Consider the following 20,996-nt stretch of genomic DNA (forward strand, 5'->3'; position numbering starts at 1 on the left):
TTGGCTTTGATTTATTTATTTTTCTTTTTCAATCTGAGGAGAGCTTGGAAATCCATTTTTGGGTTTTTTCCTTTTGACACACACCGCCAGCCGGCCAGGGCCGAGGCCTGGGGGCGGGGCCGGCGCCTCGCTGCTGCCCCGGCGGGGTCGGGCCGTTTAAATAAAACGCCGAGCGCTCATTGGCGGAGGAGCGCGGGGGGGCGGGCCCGCGCGGGGATTGGCGGGGGCGCCGGGTTTGAACGGGGGCGCGGCGGTTGGGGCGCTGGCGGGGTGCTGGCTGTGGCGGAGCCGTGCGCGTCCCGCGGTTCAGCCATGGCCGCGGGTTTCTTCTCTGGGGCGGCGGTGTGGGAGCCGAGCTCCGCCGCCAGCCCGCGGCGGCGGCGCTGGGCTGCGCGGCGGGGCGAGGAGGAGGAGGAGGAGGCGGCGGCGGAGGAGGCGGCGGCGGCCGTGCTGGTGCTGAGCCACTTCTCGCGGCCGCCGTTCCTCAGCTTCGGCAGCCTCCGCCTCGGCGCCTCCCGCACGCGCCTCCTGGCCGTCGAGAACCCCAACGCGGAGGACACCGAGGTGGTCGTCGACCGCTTCCCGGCGTCTGCCCGGGGCTTCAGCATTGAGCGCCGCCGCTTCTCTGTGCAGGTACCGGGCGGGGGCGGCGAAGCGGCGGCGGGGACCGGGCCGGGGGGGGATGTGCGTGAGGCTGCGGCGCGCGAGGGCAGCCCGAGCCGTGCGCTGCGGGCAGGGCCGTGGAGGCGCTCGCCCGGCGGCCGGAGCAGAACCGCCGCGTTGCAGCGCGATCCTCCCGCGGGACAGGTCGCGCCCCGCCTGGCCGCGCGGAACTACGTTCGTGGGCAGCCGGTGCCCCGGGAGCTGCCGCCCCGGCGCGGGGGAGTGTGCGGATGCGGCCTCGCCTCGCCTTGCCTTAGAGGGGAGGAGCTGGAGCTGCCGGGGGCGGTGCCCCGGGGCTCTCCCAGGCTGCGGAGGCGGTAAACCCTGGCTCGGCAGAGGGGTTTTTGCAGCAGGTGCAAAAAAGCAAACAAACAAAAAAATATCATCAATTTAATTGTTCTCTGGGAATGTGGTTTTAAAGACAGAGACAGAAAAATAAGAGGTGTTTAAAACGTGACCTCTCAAAAAATTGGAGGACATCTGTTTAATAAAAAGGATGAGGGAGCTTGTTCTGAGGAGGATACCAATTCACTGTTCTGCATGTTAATAATACAGCAGAGAGAAAAGCAGGCGTAATCTAGGAATAAATCTTTACGATTACCAAGGAAATATAAACTATGGTTGATCCTACTGATGCCGGTTTTTAAAAGGACAATTTAGACAGATGTGTCTAGTTGTCTAGACTTTCCAGGGTCTTTGTGAGAGAGGAAGCAGCTCTGGAGATCTCTTGCAACAATGTGCTTATAAAAACGGGTTGTAATCTCACTGTGAAGTACTTGAATAACAAGCTCCTATAGCAATTAATGAATACTATTTTTGACCGGCTTTACTGTATAAGCACATATTAAATTAGTTTGTATGTTTTCATTAAGTGCATCTGCCTGAAGAGGTGGAACTCCTAATTCAAATGCTGAAGAGATTGTTTATTTTCACACTGTCTTTGATTTTTGTTGGAGGTACAACCATTCTTTGCTCTGTTAGTATTGATATCAGCAGAGCACAGAAATGATTTGGTAGAGGTCACTGTGCATGAAGAACCTTTACACAGACCACCCGTAGCTCCATGACTTCCTTGTTCATTTGCAGTGTCTTCAATTTTGTTCAATGAACTCATGTGTCAAATCTCATCTTTGTGGGTCGTTTGACTGAAAAAATTGACACTTACTTGGATTCAGCTGAAGTCCTAGAAATTAACCACTGATTGTTAGTCCAAATATTACTCACTCAAAATTACTTCAGAGGACTTACTTGGTTAATAAGTTTAAAAAATTATGTAATTTCTTCTTACCCCTACTCAAACCTTGACCTTTCTACTATGAGTTATATTTGTAAGTGTTCTTGTTTTCCGTTGTAGTTTCATTAAGAGATGTATGCCCGTTAAGAGTTATATGCCCTTTTAGTACAACAACATTTTTGCTAGAGGTTGCTTAAATTTATATGTCTGAGGGGAAAATTGACATCTAAACATTTAACATGTTTATCATTTCCTGTTGTCAGAATATGTTACTTCTGTATACCACTTCCCATTTGATTTGATTACTCTGTCATTGATGTTACATAAGTGTACCAATGTGCTAGATCTTAAACATTTCTTTTTCTCCAACAGTCAGGACAAAGAATCTTTATTTCTGTAACATGGACACCGTTAGAGGAAGGAAAAGTCAGAGAACTGGTAACTTTTATTATTAATGGCATTGTAAAGCATCAGGCTGTGCTCCTGGGTGTTGCTGAGCAGCCTCTGAAGAAAAAAGTGAGTGTGTGTTTATTATGTGTCTTAATTCTATTACTTTTGTATAGCTGACACAGCTACTGTTTTTATTAGTAGAAAATTCAATGGTAAATGATGCTGTCTGTGGGAATGCCCATTATCTTCAAAATTTTTCAGCTGGGTTGGAAAGTAGATACCAGTGCATTGCAGCTTAGAGAATAAAACTAAAACATGAACAAAAAAGCTGGTTTCAAGCCTGGAAATAACTTGCTGTGAATTTTGGACTAGGTGTTCTTCTTATACCATTTTTAGACTTTGAATTAATGCACTAGTAATGTTCACTTTTACGCCTAGAAGTATGTAGAATGTCAACATACTAACTTTTATTTATGGTTCTTTTTTCAGAAGAGTCTTTGGGATACTATAAAAAAGAAAAACTCTTCAGAAACACCTGCTTCAATAGAAGTGAAAAAAAGTACTTTGAAAGTTAAAAATGTTAATAAAACCTTTCAAGTTTCCCAGAAGGTGGATAGACTTAGAAGCCCACTGCAGCCATGTGAAAATCAGAACTCAATGCAAAATACTATATCCCCAGGAAATGACTCTCTTGTTGGCTCAGAAAATAAATTGCCTATATCTCCTATTGCACCAGTGCTAGAGGAACATCATAATACTGCTTGCACACCACTTGCGATGAGAAGATCTACTACATTTTCAGATATTGTCGCCACTGTAAATGAGGAGTTATTGCCTGAAATAGACAGCTGTAACGTCAAGAAATTTCTTAATGAGCACAGTGAATTAAAATCTGAAAGTGCATACAGTTCTATTGGATTAGCACAACTGCCAAGTTCAAACAATGAAGTAATTCTTAATTGTACGCTCTCACCAGTTTGCACTCCAGAGCACTCAGCATCTGTGCCTGTTTTAAGTACAAGGAGAATTTTAAGTCCAGATTCTTTTGTAAATGACAGTTATCCAGTGAGTATAGATATAATAGAGCAGCCTGTTCCAATTCTGTCACCTGATCAATTTGTGAAAGACAGCTTGTCAGATAAGCAATTAAAGACTCCTAAACTTGAGGCAGCTTTAATATCATCTACTGCAGAGACTTACGTTGTAAAAAACTTCTTACCCTCAAAATGGAAAAATAATGGAGATGTAGAGGCAAAACCACATGGTCATAAACAACACAAGTTAAATGAAGTCTTTGAGGTGCATAATGTAGAATCACAGGTACTTCGTTATGACAAACCCAAAGAAAATCACTTCAGTTTTCCTTCTACAGTGGAACTTCAGACTCAAAATTCTTCTCGGAGAGAGCAACCAAAAAAGCGTCCGGTCCTTTCTGCCACTGTCATAAAAAACAAGCCTGGTACTGCTGAAGAAAAAAGAATGGAAACCCTCCACCCAAAATCTAAAAAATGCCTTAGTAAAGCAATAATGGAATGTGCTGATGTGGTGCCTGTACGTACAAAAGCAGAAATATCTAAGCACCTTCCAGTTATAGGTCCCATTTCAGCTGAAAATAAGTGTCACAATGACAAAGTGAATTCATCTCCTACTGGATCAATTTCTTTGTGTCGTAAGAGGAAGAGTGAAATATATGTAGAAAACAGTAGAGTTACAGCTCCAGTGTCTGTGGAAGAAGTGGAAAGAAAAAGAACTCTTACATCTAGCATGGACAATAAAACGCATACTACTATGAGACCATCAGCCTTCAAACCCACAAACCGAGAGAGAGTAGGGCAGAGAAGGAAAGCCGGTGAGCAGTATTTCCTTCATTTACCACTTTTTGAAAGATGCCTTTGATAATTAAATTTTTATAGCAAACTGAACTGTTTAGCAACAGTTGGGAATAGTTCATATCTCTGAAATGTGGACCTTTGGAATTTGTTAGGTATCTACATTTTAAAAATTTGAAAACTAGGTAAGAGTTTTGGTTACGTAATTGGCTTCAAATTTTCTTTATTCTTTTGTAAACCTTGTTAAATGACAGTAACAGGGAAAGTATCTGACAGTTCTCCAGCAGAGCCCTTGTTATGTAATTCAAATTTACTAGAAACTTACTCACTGCGTGAGATTAGTCAGTGTGCACTTAACATTGTGAATATTTGACTCCATTGCTGTTGTCACGTGTTTTCAAAAGTGTAGTTCCCAAGTCTTATTCACTCTGCCTGCTTTTTACTGTCTGTAATTAGCTTGTTGTTAGCCTTGTGTAGATCTTTCTGCCTGTATAATTTGCCAATACTTCGTTGCTTGAAGATCAGAAGTAGTTGACTTCTTGTATTTCAATGTATTTTGGGTTTTCTAAATGTTCCGTTCCCAAATATGCTCTGGAATGAGAGTCTGTAACTGAAAGAAGCATTTAACTTGCAGAATCTTCATGCAGTCCCTGCAATTTAACTAACACAAAAAATTCATCATGACTTTCAGATCAAAATAACATACTCTGTTTTCTTCAGTTCAAATGATCTGTTCCGTGATCTAGATTTGATTTGGGGCTTTCAGTAGCGCACTTTGATTTCAGGCTTTTTAAGATAGTCTACATAAAAACATAACACACTAACAGTGTTAGTGTGCAGCAGGAAAAGCTGTGTTATCTACCAGGTTATTTCGATTCATCTGTTAGGGTAAGGATAGATGGGCTGGACAAGAAAGTATTCTGTGAGCTCAAAATGACTTTGATGTCTCTTAATCCTAATAATGACAGCTTTGAGTTACGTTCTTCATCACAATTTTTCTTGAGAAATGAAACCTGTTGTTCTTTCAGTTGCACGGGCATTGTCTGTAGGCTTCACAAGGAAAATATTTCACTACTAAAAATTAACTTTGAAATGCCCATCGTTAATTTAATCCTTTTGAGATTCAACTTTATTAAAAATTGTCAGAATGTATTTAAAATTTATTAGAAGTGCATGAGAGATTGGAATGACTTCTTCTCTAGAAGTGAACATTCTATGAAAAACACTACTTCAGCTAAGCAGGAGAGTGCAACCTGTAAATTTATGATCTCTCTCTTTTTTGTTTCTGAACTACCATCTTGGCAGGGGGTGTCAGGCAGCAACTATAGCTCATCTGCAACAGCATACTTTTTTAATCCTTCATTTGGTGCCAACATAACAAAATGATTGCGCTAAAAGTGTGTATTTTTATGTGTTCAGAGTTCAGAAGGCCTAGATCTGCATTTTTTTCCTTGTGTTTTAAGTCCTTCTACTGCGACGTGGTGGATAATACTTACTAGCTAGTGCCTTGATGCCTAAACTAACACAAGTCAGGCTGCTCCGAAATCCGTATCAATGTAGTATGCAATCTAACTGTGGGAAGAGGTGAGTCAAACCCTAAAATACATACCTCTTACCCCAGATGTTTATAGAATACATGCTTTCACATGTTCTAATGAAGTGTTTCTTCACTATGGCTGAGTGTTTCTAGCCATATGATAATGATTTGCAAACAGTACATTTCTTTAGTGTATGGAAGAACTGTGAAATACAATAGCACTTTTTTACTCTTAACTATTTTTCCCTTTTAACTGGAGTCAAACTGGTTAGCTTAACTTTTTCCATCAACAGAAGGTTATTGGTCTTTTGTATGGGTTCACGGGGAATTACTCCAGTTCCATGCATTATAAGTAATATGAACCTTAATACATTAACTTTCACTAGTATATTTGTTGTTGATATTTGTATGTTAATGTTTGTAGGTTCTTCACTTCAGAAAGCATCTAAAACTACCAACAGAATTAGTAAACCCATCCCTGGATTGGCCCAGTCTCACCTGACATTTGTGAAACCACTGAAAACAGGTAGGCAGACTTCTGTATTTAGTAAAACAGTGTACGCTGAACTGAATGTCACAATTGTTGTACCGCTAGTGATTGGTAAGACCCAGCTGGTTAGAGTTGAGATGAAATAGAAGATTGTATCTATATAGTAGAAAAATATACATAAACTTTTGTGTTCCATTTTGACTACTCATACAAAAATTGGTTGCAAAACACGGCCAGCTGAAGGTAAATGTTACTTTCCTCTAGTTTTGCCTGTAAGTATAAAAACTACATTAAAGATATGTTCCTAGCTGACTGATGGTTATCAGTGAAACGCCTCTTCCATATCTGATAACATTTTAATACAACAACAGAATACCTAAGAAGAGAAAACTTCCTACCAAAAAGATAACTAATTTTGCAAAGCTCATAATACTAAGTTGATCTGATCAGAAAAAAAGCATTTATAAAATGGTTCTTCCTGGATGTAATCCAGCTCAACTTGGTTTTGCCCCAAGATTTGCATAGCAAAATAGCCTGGGTTCTAGAAATCTTGTTTTTGTTCTAGTGCTTTAATAACTTAATCCATGTTTTGTGGCTGAAATTTATTTAAAGGTGGCTGATCTGCAAGTTGCTGAAGTTTCTAACAATCTGCTTTTTTCTGCTGTAGTGCTAAATGGAGTGTCAAACGTTAATCCTTTCTGCAATGAAATGTATATCGGTTATCAAACATTTCAAGAACCTCAGAGACTTACTTTCTTTCTTTAAAGTCATCCCTAGGCACCCAATGCCTTTTGCTGCTAAAAACATGTTTTATGATGAACGTTGGAAGGAGAAGCAGCAACGAGGTTTCACCTGGTGGTTAAATTTTGTACTTACCCCTGATGACTTCAATGTAAAAACAAACACCTCGCAAGGTAAGAGTACAAGAATTTTCACTTTGTCTTTTAATGTTCTTAGACGTTATATAATGTACTTTATTAATATTAGTGAACAGTAGCACTGGCTTAACACTAGTCTCAACTTGTCACTTTAGTTTCTGTAACATTAAGCTCTTAGGTAAACGTAGATTTTTGAGTTTTAATTTTTTACGTGTGACCTGCGTTTCCCTTTTCAGCCTTTGACTTATACTGTGATAAGCATAAACCAAATATTTGGTGATGTGTTTCAGTGGTGGTTATGCTAGAAAATATGGAATGTGCTAAACCAAAATCAGTTCTTACCTTGGAGACAGTGCTGTCCATTGCAGCAGAATTTTGTAACTATCTAACCCTTCTCAGAGTCATATTTTCCCTTGTGATAAGCGTGAATGGCACACTCAATCATGCCAGGCACAGCATACCACACACCTGAATGGGCAGTGTACTCTGCAACAAGAAATACACCTTAGAACGTGTGGCTGCAGCACTCCTCAGTGGGTGTGGAGTGGGGAATCCCCACCTGCTGAAAAACATTATAGCTGTCACTTTACTGAAATGGTAAACGTACTTCTACCTGACAAATTGAAGATGGTACAATTGATCTTAAAACTGAATTCCTAGCACTGCTTGCTTAGGAAATAGATGTTGTTATATTAAATATTTGACTGTACTTGACAGTATATGTTTAGTGCAACAGCTGATAAGCTTCCTGAGGGATAAAATCATTAGTCAGAAGGAAAATATCAAAATGTGAACTGAGAGAGGAAAAAGGTGGGCAAAGCTACTTTTATTTGAGACGTAAATGCATGCTTTTTGTGTGCGTTTAAACAGTAAATGCAGCTGCTCTTATCTTGGGAGAAGAGAACCATCATAAAACCAGTGTTCCTAAAGCACCAACCAAAGATGAAGCATCTCTAAAAGCTTATACAGCTCATCGTAAGCTGAATAAGTTACGACGTGATGCTTGCCGTTTGTTTACATCTGAAACAATGGTTAAAGCTATTAAGAAGCTGGAAGTTGAGATTGAAACTAGACGTTTGCTAGTTCGTAGAGACAGACACCTCTGGAAAGATGTAGGTAAGAATACTAAAATTTTCATCCTCTCTTGTAAGCAGAAAAAGGATTATTCACACACTGAGTTGATTTAATCTAAAGTTTGTTGATAGAAATTTTTGCTATAATATGAAGCATTTGCTGGATGTAATATTACAAGATGCTCTCTTGCAGGAGAGAGGCAGAAAGTCCTTAACTGGCTTTTATCTTACAACCCTTTGTGGCTGCGTATAGGTCTGGAGGTAAGTGCAGAATTTATGGTCTATAATCAAAGTTTAAAGGACATCTAGCAATTTTGAGCTTTAGTAGCGGATGTTTAGGGTGTCTTTGTATTTTCTGTTTTCTAATTCAGGTAGGTTCATTTCAGTTATAGTATGTTTACGTCTCTTAAATTATTACAACTGACTTGCTTTTAAAAAGTGCTTACCTTATTAAAAAGGAAAATATTTAATCAAGAAAAGTGGAAGTTAACGCCCTGACCATTAACACAAATGCAGTTTGCCATCAGTTTCTCTCTTCACTAAACTGGAGAAAAATGCAATTGTCTTAAGGAAGTTCCTGATTGATTCTTCAGATGGAGATGATCGTACATGCTCTGAAATGAGACTGCATCTTCTGAAATTTCCTTTAGTTTGATCCTGCAATGACTGATTTGAAAAACTGATTTATTTTTAGAGCCTTATTACCGTTTACTACTTCAGGATTTCAGTAATGTATGTTATTCAAAAAACCCTCACAGTATTTAAGGTAATTTTTAATGGTTCTGCTTTTTTCCCCTCACTTCATCTTAGACTGTCTATGGAGAACTGATAGCTTTGGAGAGTAATAGTGATGTTATGGGTTTAGCAATATTTATCCTTAATCGCTTGCTTTGGAACCCTGACATTGCAGCTGAATACAGACATCCCACTGTGCCTCACCTTTACCGAGAAGGTAACTACTACTTCCAAGAATAGGTTATTTTTCACACTTAATTTCTGGACTATTATTTAATGGGTTCTACCTTTTTAGGTCATGAAGAAGCTTTGTCAAAATTCACGCTGAAAAAATTGCTGTTGTTAGTTTGCTTTCTGGATTGTGCCAAACGGTCCAGAATGATTGACCATGACCCTTGCCTCTTTTGTAAGGATGCAGAGTTCAAGGTAAGAGAGCTGTGATTTGACGTCTCCCTCCAATATTGTCCTAAGACTCAATGTAGAAATTCTTATTTCTTTTTTTAATCTATGTACTGTTCTTTAACAAGTCTTGGCTCTTCAGCCTTTTGCATGAACATTCTCAACACATCATCTGATAGTCATGTGTTGCATTTAAGGTGATGAATTAATTTGGTAGGAGATTAATCCCTTTGCATTCTAGCCGGTCCTCAGAAATCAGAGGGGCTAGGAACAGCTGGACTTATCTCTTAATAGCTATGCCAGTTATGGCCATAACTATAGGCCTGACACCAGATGCACGAACAGCCCATGTGCTGTAGGTCCGGTTGCACTCAAGAGAAGCCGTCAGGTTCACGAATAGTACGGTTTATTCTTATGCAACATTTACAGATTCTTTAAGATTGCCTGCGATAAATGCACAAACTACAGGTTGGCTATATAGCACTACACACAAAAGAAAAATGATTGCAATCACACACACCTAATTACTGGGTAATCACTTGGCGTAGCCGAAGGCTCAAATCTTTCCAAAAGGCGTCCCTTCTCTGTAATATGGTAGCCAGGTACCATGAAAATTAAAGCTGTGTGAACAGGCTAAAAATAAATTTTTTTAAAAAATTAGAATTACTGGGCATGGAAATAGGTAATGCAATTTGAGGGACAAGGAATGAAAATTGTATTCTGTTTGACAAATATTGTAGGGTTAAGATTATCTTCCTTTTTTCTTTTAGGCTAGCAAAGACCTTCTGCTTGCATTTTCTCGGGACTTCCTGAGTGGTGAAGGTGACCTTTCCCGCCATCTTGGTTTCTTAGGACTACCTGTCAGTCATATTCAAACTCCACTTGATGAATTTGATTTTGCTGTAACAAATCTGGCTGTGGACTTGCAATGCGGCATTCGTCTTGTGTGCGTTGATACAGAATTATTTTGAACTATTTATTTTCTTTTATATAATACTTAATATGAGCTCAGCTAAGGTATTAAACTGTGTAATTCCGTTTGTTAGGAGAACAATGGAACTTCTTACGAAAAACTGGAATCTTTCAAAACAGCTGAGAGTTCCTGCAATAAGTCGTCTACAGAAGATGCATAATGTTGACATTGCTCTTAATGTCCTTAAGGAGCGAGGAATTCACTTGAAAGATGAAAGTGGTAAGGCTTAGAAATTGGGGTTATTCTAAGTGCATCGGAGGACTAGTGCACACTTTTATGCCTTGTTTTATTTGATAGGTGCTTCAATTGACGCCAGGGATATTGTGGATAGACACAGAGAACGAACGTTAGCACTCCTGTGGAAAATTGTCTTTGCCTTCCAGGTACTACTCAATTACTTTGTTTGTTTGTTACTAGTTACAAATGAGTGATAATGAAAACACCAGTATTTTGGGAATATTTATTGTCTGTGAAAACCTTTACTAATCAAATTTTAGACTCTGAAATGATCTGCTTTGTACGTGCAAAGTGCCATGCAAACTTTACCTAAACCTGCTAACTGTTCCCTGACTACAGTTTAGATAACATTTTAACCGTGCTTTTTCTTATATACATACATACAAGTTTTTGGAAAAAACTTAACTTTGAGTTTTTGCTGTATGCAAACAGAATTGATAGTTAAAAGTAAAATAACGTTGGTCTCAAAATGCTGCTAAGCTCTTACTAACTGAAAAGGCCATTTTGAGGTTACACTGATAGACAATGACAGAGTAAGCTCTGAAGCTATAGCTCTTCTACTTTTTACCCTTTGTCTGAAACAGTCAATTTGAAGAAACATTCTTGAAATAAGAATGAAGATTGCTGAGGCATTACTGCAGTGGGAAAGCCACTGGAAAAAATTTAGTAGAGGAAGCAAAAATAGTTTTCTTAAGGGTTAACTTGAGTCAAATAGTCTTTTGAAAATAAGTATCTAGCTGACACATCTGCTTGGAAGGAATATAAAGTATTAAAGGTAAAATAAGATACAAATTGAGGTGGAATTTCACTACGAAGTAGTCAGGAATACAAGTACAATTATATCTAAAGCAAGAATTTCAAAGAGTTTAGCCACAGAACTATCAGAGAGCCAGAAGAACATAAAATAAATCAAATTTAAGTGTTTTCTTTCTTAACTATTGTTACAGTATTGAGTAGCTTTTTCCAGTTAATATTCCTGATGCATGTATCACAGTTGCATTGCTTTTGATTAAAGACATAAATTTATGAGCAGTGGCTTTAAGCCCTGTGGATATGCTACTTGTTCTCCAAATCTTCTCACACCGTCACAACACCAGCTTAAGTCCCCTCAGAATCCCTTAAATGAGGAGGAGGGGTACATGGACTCAGTAGAAATGTGGGTGAGACTCTGAAATTGCTGTTTCCTCTGAAAGTATGGTGAGATTACACAGGCTGTTTCAGGGCATTTCCCTGTTTCCCCCAACTATTAACTAAATGAAGTAACTGTTTTACACAGGACAGTGGGAGTGTGGGTTTAGGTTCTTTTATTTGAAGCAGTTGGTAACGGGCACTGCCATCTGTGCTGGCAAGTCCACGTTATTCATTACTGATTCAATGTGGCAGGTACTGCTAAGCAGTGAGAGTAGTTTCTCTTTAAAATGCCTTATCTAAAACCTCTGCACCCACCTGCTATTATGCATGACATGTTAGACTGTTGGTGACATAAATATCTTTTTTTTCTTCCTAATAGGTGGATGTTTTTCTTAATGTGGAGCAGTTAAAAGAAGAAATTGAGTTTTTGAAGAACGCACACAAGAGGAAGACACAATTGGGTCCTCTCAAGACTTTTCCAAATTGTTGTAGAATACAAGAAGATAATAGTAGTAACTCCTCACCTCAAAGTTACAGTGAAAATGTGAAGCTGCTGATGGCATGGGTTAATGCTGTTTGTCAATTTTACAATATCAAGGTAAATAGTTTTATGTACACTTTGACAAGTACATCCTTTGCTGTCATAAGAATGCTTATTCTTATCAGCGATCTATAGAGCAAAATTCTTCAAACTATCAAATATGTAGCAGCAGCCAATGGTAATGAGTTTTAAATATACTTCTGGACTTTGTTTAACCTGATTTGAAGTAACCATCTTTCTGTGCATTTAGCTGCAGCTCTCTTTTTAAACATATTTGAGCAAAAGGATTTCCCCTTCCAGTTAGTCTTATGCATAAAAATGCCTTTTAAAAATACAATGTTTTTGCTGGAATATGGTATTGTTTGTCTTTTTTTAATGAGCATTAATCCTAAAAGTATTTGTGCATAAAATTTTTACCATTTATCAGAACAGTGAGAATTAAACTAATGTTTGGGATAAGGGGAATTCCTCTCCTCAGAGATGTTTGTTTAGAAGGGACATGTTGTTTGTTCCTTCCTAGAAGAGAAGCCCTGTTCTGAGACTTGTCTCTGGTCACACAGACCGACCTGCTAGTTTTTCTGAAGGGTGAAATAGAGTGCTTAAGACTGATGCAAGTTCAGAACTTATTTCTGCACTGAATACCTAGTGTAAAGGTATCTATAGAAGTTTCTTTGGGATCCTTCTGTAGAAAGATTGCTTACTTTTTCGTTTCTTAAATGTTTCCGTTGGAGATTCACTGTATAATGATTCACACCTCTTTGTTTCTGGTTTCTCACAGCTGTATGTCACTGTACAGTGAATGTTCAAAGGAAGCACTAGCTACATACGCTTTTTTTGTTCAAAAAAAAAATTGCACTTGGTCGCTTTTAGAGGTACAAGATAACAAATTCTATATCCAGTTTACATCAATTAACTTGTAACAAAAATTCAAGGATCTTGTATCTTACTGGATTTTATTTAACAGGTGGAAAATTTCACAGTGTGTTTCTCAGATGGTAGAGTATTATGTCATTTGATTCATCATTATCATCCATGTTACATGCCTTTGGAAGCTGTGTGCCAACGTACAACTCAAACAGTAGAATGCTCAAGAACTCATACAGTGGGACTAAACTCTTCCTCCTCATCCTCTTCAGAGTCTGATACTTCTCTAAATGTTATGGAAGGAATGTTTGATGAAAGTAAGTTATTTGATACACAAAAGTTCATGTTAAATCTATTTCTTTTATGCACAGTTTCATTTGACAAATATTTTCTCTTTGCAAAGCCTTAACTGCCTCAGTCATATACAAGGAACTCTTGGACAATGAAAGGAGAAACTTCCAGCTGATCAATGCTGCAGTTTCAGACCTAGGTGGAATACCAACAATGATCCATCACTCAGACATGTCAAATACAATTCCTGATGAGAAAGTAAGATGCCTCTAGAGTTGATGTAAACGTGTTCTGCTCTCCTGTAAACGTGTCCTGCTCTTCCATATATCCCTTAACTTTCTGTGTTCTGTGTTTATATAGGTTGTTATTACCTACCTATCGTTTCTGTGTTCACGGCTTCTAGATCTTCGGCAAGAAACACGAGCTGCACAATTAATTCAGTCTGCTTGGAGGAATTACAGGCTGAAAAGGGAACTGAAACTTTCTCAGGTACTCTCTGCCTGTGCAATATTCGTAGCTTCTACTTTAAGAAATGCTAAATAAAGATTATAAATTCACTATTCGGAGTATACAGGTTTATTAGAATAATACTGGCATTTAAATTAATGAGTACCATTTTTATTATCAAAATATATGGCCTTCTTGGTGGTGTAATCTACTAAAACCCACTTTTGTTTAAGACTATTCCAAAGTAATTACATTTGTTTAAAGGCTACTGTTCTTTCTTTTGCATTCCGATTAGAACATGTCATCCCTTAAGCCTTCTTCCCAATATTTCAAATATAAAATATCTGCACTGCTTCCTTAAAGCAAAAAGGGAATAGTTAATTTTTAATTCATATTAGTGTCTACAAGATGAAAAGAGTAATTAAACTTCAGCATGGGTTTACTATTTTTGTTCGGGAGCTAAACTTCACCAGTGTGTTGAGTTGAACCTCATGAGTTCTGATATTTTGTTTCTTGCCTTTCTGGTAGTTATACTAGGTCTTGTGATGGTTTTAAAACTATCACACCATTAAGGTTGATAAATGCTACCACTGTGTCTAACCGAGATACATATTATTTGATGTTTGAACGATGTTCAAGTGAAATATTCTAAGAATCTGTGGTGTAGAAGAGGGCAGAGGTTATATTTACGTAGGTATTTTCATCTCCAGTTTATGAAAACTACACAACCTTAATGATGATGACAAAACATTCCCTTTATAACTGTTTTTAAATAACTAATATTAAAGATGCTGATAGGAGGAAGGGGAATCAAAACCAAAACCCCTAAGCATTGCAGGCATTATGTTTTTATTTAATCTTACAATGTGCGCATATGTACTTTGCCCTATGGTAAGATAGGCTTGTAGTAGTGTTCTGACAAGATGATCTAAATATTGATGTGTTACATTTGTTAGTTGCTTTTTACTTTGTACATCAGTTTATTGCTGCACTCTGGGTTACTATATAAAAACTGGTTGGTATGTGCAAACAAAACACTGGGCTAGACAGACATGAGCTGGTATGACTATCTTTATACTCTTGCATTATTAAAATATAGTGGGAGAGCATTCCAGTGTGCTCTATTAGTAAGGGTATCTTAAACTCTTATGAATGAGAGCTAAAACTGAGGCTTAAAAATGAGTTGCTTAGGAGTGCTGAAAAATTGGGTATCAAAGAGAAAGAACTATGAAGATGGATGATTTATGAGGATGCAGATTTAAGTGATACCACCCTTTTACAAAGAACTTGGTGCTGAAATAAATGTCTTGGAAAAGTTCTTTTACTAAAGAAAAACTGTGGTATCAACAAGCCTAATTTTTATGCGATTGCTTTAGATAGTTATTTTAATACATCAAGAATTTGAGTGAAAATTCCAATCCTAACTGTTCAGTGGAAATTTACTCTTTGTAGGAAAGAGACAGAGCTGTTCGGGTAATTCAGAAATCAGCAATAGACTTCCTGTCTCGTCAGCGCATCCTGAAGAAAGTGAATGCAGCAGTTTTTATCCAGAAGCACTGGAGAAGATACTTAGCCAGGATGATTTTTTTAAATCTGAAAAAGACAAAACTGGAAGAAGCCAGAAGTAAATCTGCCACAGTCATTCAGGTAATGCAATCTAAAGTAAGATTGCACAGCAAGGAAATCCTCTGAAACCTCTAAGAAAAAGGCTTGCTCAGGGTCATTTGTTCTGCTTACAGCAACTGATGTCTTCATGAAATGTAATACTACTTCTTTTTTTTCTTTACCTTTTGAGATGTTTTAGTAATTTCTCTCTTCAGAGAGAAATGGTAATGTGCTATTAAATCAACAAGTGTTCCTTCTTAGTGAATAGTTTGGTATACTATAAACATTAAAACACTGAGCTTTAAACCAGTCAACGTAAGGACTGATCAAATTGTGTTGGCTTGCCTCTTCGCAGCTGCTGAACATTACTTAAAGAAGCTTTAAAAAAAATAATTTTACTCTTCTAGTGTTATGACACCTGCAGTGGGCACATCCAGAATGGCAGACATTAGTTACCAGTTGGTAGTTGGGCAGTTAATTCAGTTTCTCAAGGTACTTTTCCCACTGTTACCCAAAATACATATTACATTCTTAAGACTTTTTGGATTGGAGATTAAAGAATCACTGATTTATCAAATAGTTTAAAAAGGAGCCTTTTGTTGCCAGGGCAAATTTAGCTTTTCCCCAGAATTTAAAATGCTTAAAAAAGCAATGATTCAAGCATTTGGCTTTTTTTTTTTTTCCTTTTACATAGATATTTTCCTAATGATTAAGTAAGAATAAAGAATAAGTAAAAATAAAAATAAGTAAGAATAAAGAAATCTTAAAAAATCTGAGGTTGTTAGTCCTCAAATTTAGGCTTGACTTGAGACACCATGAAGAAAATACTAAATTTTCTGTTTTTTACTGCAGGCTTATTGGAGGAGATACTCTGCTAGGAAAAGATATTTACAGTTAAGACACTATGTTATATTTGTACAAGCAAGAATAAGGATGGTGAAGTCTGTTGCTGCATATAAACGAATTGTTTGGGCTACTGTTACAATTCAGAGTCATCTGCGTGCATCTAAGTTGGCAAAAAAAGATCGACAAAGATATGAAGTCTTAAAGTCTTCAGCACTTACTATTCAGTCTGCATTCAGAAGATGGAGAAAGTACAAAATTCAACAGAAAATTAAAGCAACTTTAGTGCTTCAGACTTACTTCCGAAAATGGCAATCTTCAAAACTGGCTAAAAGAAAGAGGGCTGCCCTTGTCATACAGTCTTGGTATAGGATGCACAGAGATCTGAAGCAGTATCGATGTATTAAGCGCAGTGTTATCAAGATTCAGGCTTGGTACAGATGTCAGCTTGCTAGACGTATTTACCAGGAACACAGGGCAAAAATAGTGACAATTCAGCAGTATTACAGAGCTTATAAACTAGGAAAAATTGAAAGAGAGTACTATTTGCAAAAGCATGCAGCAGTGATAGTTCTCCAGGCTGCTTTTAGAGGCATGAAGGCACGTGAACTATACAGAAAAACAAAAGCAGTTTGTGTTGTTCAATCACTGTGGAGAATGAAAAAAGAGAAACTAAGATTTCTACAATTAAAAAAATCTGTTACTACATTACAGTCTCATGTGAGAAAATATCAACAACAAAAAAGATACAAAGAGATTAAAAATGCTGCTTCTGTAATTCAGACTTTGTATAGGGCACATGTCGCTTCTAAAAAAGCAGCTGCTTCTTTCCAGAGGATGCGTCTGGCTGCTATTGTCCTCCAGTCTGCCTACAGAGGAATGGAAGCCAGGAAGGAGGCTCGCACATTGAGATCTGTGATAAAAATTCAGTCAAGTTACCGTGCTTATGTTGTCCGGAAGAGATTTAAAAACTTGAAAGATGCAACAGTGAAGATTCAATCTTTTGTAAGGATGAAGCAAGCACATAAGTATTATTGTGCATTAAGGGAGGCAACACTTTATGTCCAGCGAAGGTATCGCTCTCACAGATATGCTTTTCAACTTAAAGAAGATTATAGGAAGTTGAAGGAAGCTTGCATAAGAATTCAAGCTGTAGTTCGAGGCTATCTCATCAGGAAACAAATACAAAGGTGGAGAGAGATGGCAGTATTTCTCCAGGCACGCTACAGAATGAGAAGGGACAGGAAACGTTATTTAAGCATCTATAGTGCTGCCATTGTCATTCAAAAACATTATTGTGCATACAAAAAGCAACTGTGTCAGAGGCAGCAGTTCTTGCAAGTTAGAAAAGCAGCCGTGTGCTTACAGGCAGCCTACAGGGGTTATAAAGCGCGTAAAAACCTTAAACTTGAATATAGAGCTGCTGTTAAAATTCAGACTGCTTTTAGAGCTCATGCTGCAAGAATGAAATATAAGGCAATGGTTCAGGCCTCTGTTGTGATTCAGAGGTGGTACAGAACTTATAAGACTGGTAACAGGCAAAGACTGAACTACTTAATGACAAGAGCGGCAGTGCTTTCTTTACAAGCAGCTTTTCGTGGCTGGAAGGTACGAAAGCAGATTCGAAGACAATGTGTTGCCGCTACTAAGATACAGTCTGCCTTCAGAAAATTCATGGCTCTGAAAAAATTCAGGCTTATGAACGGCGCCGTGCTAACTATCCAAAAACATTACAGAGCTAGTGTTATAGGCCAGAAACAACGGCAAGAATATATTCAGCTGCGTAACTCTGTAGTGTGTCTTCAGGCAATATGGAGGGGGAAAACTGTGAGAAAAACAATTCGAAAGAAACATGATCTTGCAACAATTATTCAGTCCTATTACAGAATGCATGTACATCAACTAAAATATAAGAAACTAAGACAAGCCACTCTAGTGATTCAGAAATGCTTCAGAGCTTACTTTATGAAAAAAAACCAACGTGCAATTTATCTAAAGACAAAGGCAGCTGTGTTAGTCTTGCAGTCTGCTTACCGTGGGATGACTGTGAGGAAACAATTGAACAAACTAAACAAAGCTGCTACAACAATACAAGCTGCCTTCAAATCTTACCTGGCCAAAAAGGACTATAAAAGACTTAGATCTGCAGCGATAGTAGTTCAAAGGCATTATCGCGCCATCGTTCTTGCTAAATGTCAAAAACAGAAATATTTGTCTTTAAAAAAAGCCACAGTCAAAATGCAGGCAATTTATAGAGGTGTAAGAGTTAGACGACAAGTTCACTGTATGCATCGAGCAGCTATTTGTATCCAAGCCACGTTTAAGATGCATTGCATGAACATAAAATATCAGGCAATGAGAATGGCGGCAATTATAATTCAAAGACAATATAGAGCCTTCTGTTTAGGCAAAGTACAACGTAAAAAGTACTTGGAACTGAAGAAGTCTATTGTTATCCTTCAGGCTGCCTGTAGAGGCATGAAGGTCCGACAGGACTTAAAAACTATGCATCAGTCAGCAGCAGTGATACAGTGTTATTATCGAATGCACAAACAACAGAGGGATTTCAGAAAATTGTTGCTGGCAACTAGGCAGATTCAGCAGTGGTACCGTGCTTGTAAGGAGCGAAATACCCAAGTTCACAACTATATAATTATGAAAAGTGCTGCACTTCGAATCCAGGCTGCATTCCGTGGTATGAAAACAAGAAGACTTATAAGAACTATGAGTGAATCAGCTGAGCTTATTCAAAGAAGATTTAGAACCTTTCTCAAAAGAAAACATTTTCTTTCCATTAAGACAGCTGCTATTGTAATTCAGAGAAAATACAGAGCAACAAAACTAGCAAAAATTCAGCGTCAAAAATACCTCTCTTTCCTTAATGCTGCTGTTATCATACAGTCTGCTTATAGAGGCTTTGTAGTAAGAAAAAAAATGCAACAGATGCATCAAGCAGCTACAGTTATTCAAGCAACATTAAGAATGCGTAAAATTTACATTTCTTATCAAGCTGTCAGGCTTGCTTCTGTAATCATACAGCAACGTTATCGTGCCTACAGGGAAGGGAAGCGTGTGAGAGAAACATACTTAAAACTGTACAATTCTGTTTTAGTTCTTCAGGCTGCCTATAGAGGAATGAAAACAAGATGCTTCTTGAAGAAAAGACATGAGGCAGCACTTACAATACAGAGAAACTACCGAATGTATAGGCAGTACTGCCATTACAGAAAAGTTCAGTGGGCAACCCAGCTAATACAGAAGAGATACAGAGCCAATAACCTGAAGAAAATTGCAGTACAGCATTACTCTTCATTAAAGAAAGCAGCAACTTGTATTCAGAAGGCCTTTCGAGACATGCAAGCAAAAAAACAACATCGAGAAATGCACTGTGCTGCTACTGTTCTTCAGAAAAATTTTAAAGCTTTTAGGGAACGTCAAAGATACCTCTCTCTTAAAGCAGCTGCTCTTGTCTTTCAGAGAAGATACAGAGCTTTGATTCTGTCAAGACGGCATACTTCAGAGTACCTTTCTCTTCGCAGAGCAACTATTCATATACAGGCTGTGTACAGAGGTATCAGGGTGAGGAAGAGTATTGAGCATATGCATTTAGCTGCTAGTACAATACAGTCAGCCTACAGAATGCACAGGAATAGAAGGTCCTTTCAAAATATGAGAATTGCAGCTATTACTATACAGAACTACTATCGATCCTACACTAAAGGAAAGAATCAACGAAAGAAATATCTGACAATGAAGAATTCTGCTCTTGTTATACAAGCATCATATAGAGGCATGAAGGAACGACAGAGACTGAAAATCATGCACGTTTCAGCAATTGTAATACAGACTAGTTATCGCATGTACGTACAACGTAGATATTACAAACAGTTGTGCTGGGCTGTCAGAGTTACACAGCAAAGGTTCAGAGCCAAAATGGTAAAAGAAGCTGACATGGAAAACTATGCAAAAATAAAAAAGGCTGTCATTTGCCTTCAATCCTCTTTTCGTGCTAAAAAAGCTAGGCAGCTGTATAAAACCAATGTTGCTGCACGGTGCATACAATCATTCTTACGAATGCGAGTAGAGAGGAGGCGTTTTCTTGCAAAGAAAGCAGCAGCAATAATGATCCAGTCTATGTTCCGATGCCAAAGAACACGGACGCGCTACAAATTGATTCAGAGTTCAGCAGTTGCTATTCAGAGGTGGTACAGAGCATGTCGCAGGGCTCGTTTACAGAAAGCACAGTATTCTGCTCAAAGACAAGCAACAGTAATTATTCAGTCTGCCTTCCGTGGTATGAAAGCAAGAAAAATAGCAAGACAAATACGAGCTGCAAGCAAGATTCAGTCTTTTCTTCAGATGGCTGTGCAGCGTAGAAAATTTATTCAACTTAGAACAGCAGCTATTACGTTACAAGCCTATTACTTAATGCATAAAACTAAATCACAGTATACAAGCTATAAAAAAGCAGCAGTCATCTTACAACGATGCTACCGATCCCATTTGACTGTGAAATACCAAAGAATGACTTACTTACAAACCCGAAGGAACATTATCATTGTGCAGGCTAGAATCAGAGGATTCCTCGAAAAGAAGAGGTTTCACAGAATTAAAGAAAGCACAATAAAAATTCAGGTATTTCTGAATATGTAGTAGTGGGTTTTGAGTATGGGTTTTTTTTTTTCTTTTGTGGCTTTTTAAGATTACTGCTCTTGCAAACAACAGTTTAAAGCTATATGTTAAAGTAAAATCAATTTCTGAAGTATGTTACATGGCAGTTGTATAAAGCTTACTACCACAGTGCACAGAAATGAGTCTCAGTTCAGCTCTGTTTTG

The 20,996-nt window shown here is 38.3% G+C and overlaps 1 protein-coding gene across 1 annotated transcript in view; it reads left to right on the forward strand.

The window, feature by feature from the left end:
• Positions 1–312: 312 nt before the first annotated feature.
• Positions 313–20,996, forward strand: part of ASPM (assembly factor for spindle microtubules) — a 30,617-nt gene continuing 9,933 nt past the window's right edge. The window contains exons 1-18 of the mRNA XM_074832751.1: positions 313–633; positions 2,270–2,413; positions 2,777–4,136; positions 6,078–6,179; positions 6,911–7,057; positions 7,892–8,137; positions 8,288–8,355; positions 8,905–9,046; positions 9,125–9,255; positions 9,999–10,174; positions 10,275–10,420; positions 10,499–10,584; positions 11,949–12,167; positions 13,075–13,291; positions 13,378–13,523; positions 13,626–13,754; positions 15,165–15,359; positions 16,170–20,795. Of these exons, the coding sequence (XP_074688852.1) occupies positions 313–633; positions 2,270–2,413; positions 2,777–4,136; positions 6,078–6,179; positions 6,911–7,057; positions 7,892–8,137; positions 8,288–8,355; positions 8,905–9,046; positions 9,125–9,255; positions 9,999–10,174; positions 10,275–10,420; positions 10,499–10,584; positions 11,949–12,167; positions 13,075–13,291; positions 13,378–13,523; positions 13,626–13,754; positions 15,165–15,359; positions 16,170–20,795 (8,601 nt within the window). The remainder of the gene's footprint in view (positions 634–2,269; positions 2,414–2,776; positions 4,137–6,077; positions 6,180–6,910; positions 7,058–7,891; positions 8,138–8,287; positions 8,356–8,904; positions 9,047–9,124; positions 9,256–9,998; positions 10,175–10,274; positions 10,421–10,498; positions 10,585–11,948; positions 12,168–13,074; positions 13,292–13,377; positions 13,524–13,625; positions 13,755–15,164; positions 15,360–16,169; positions 20,796–20,996) is intronic.

The sequence above is a fragment of the Strix aluco genome, chromosome 8 (assembly GCF_031877795.1).
Source record: "Strix aluco isolate bStrAlu1 chromosome 8, bStrAlu1.hap1, whole genome shotgun sequence".
In the NCBI taxonomy this organism is placed as follows: Eukaryota; Metazoa; Chordata; class Aves; order Strigiformes; family Strigidae; genus Strix; species Strix aluco.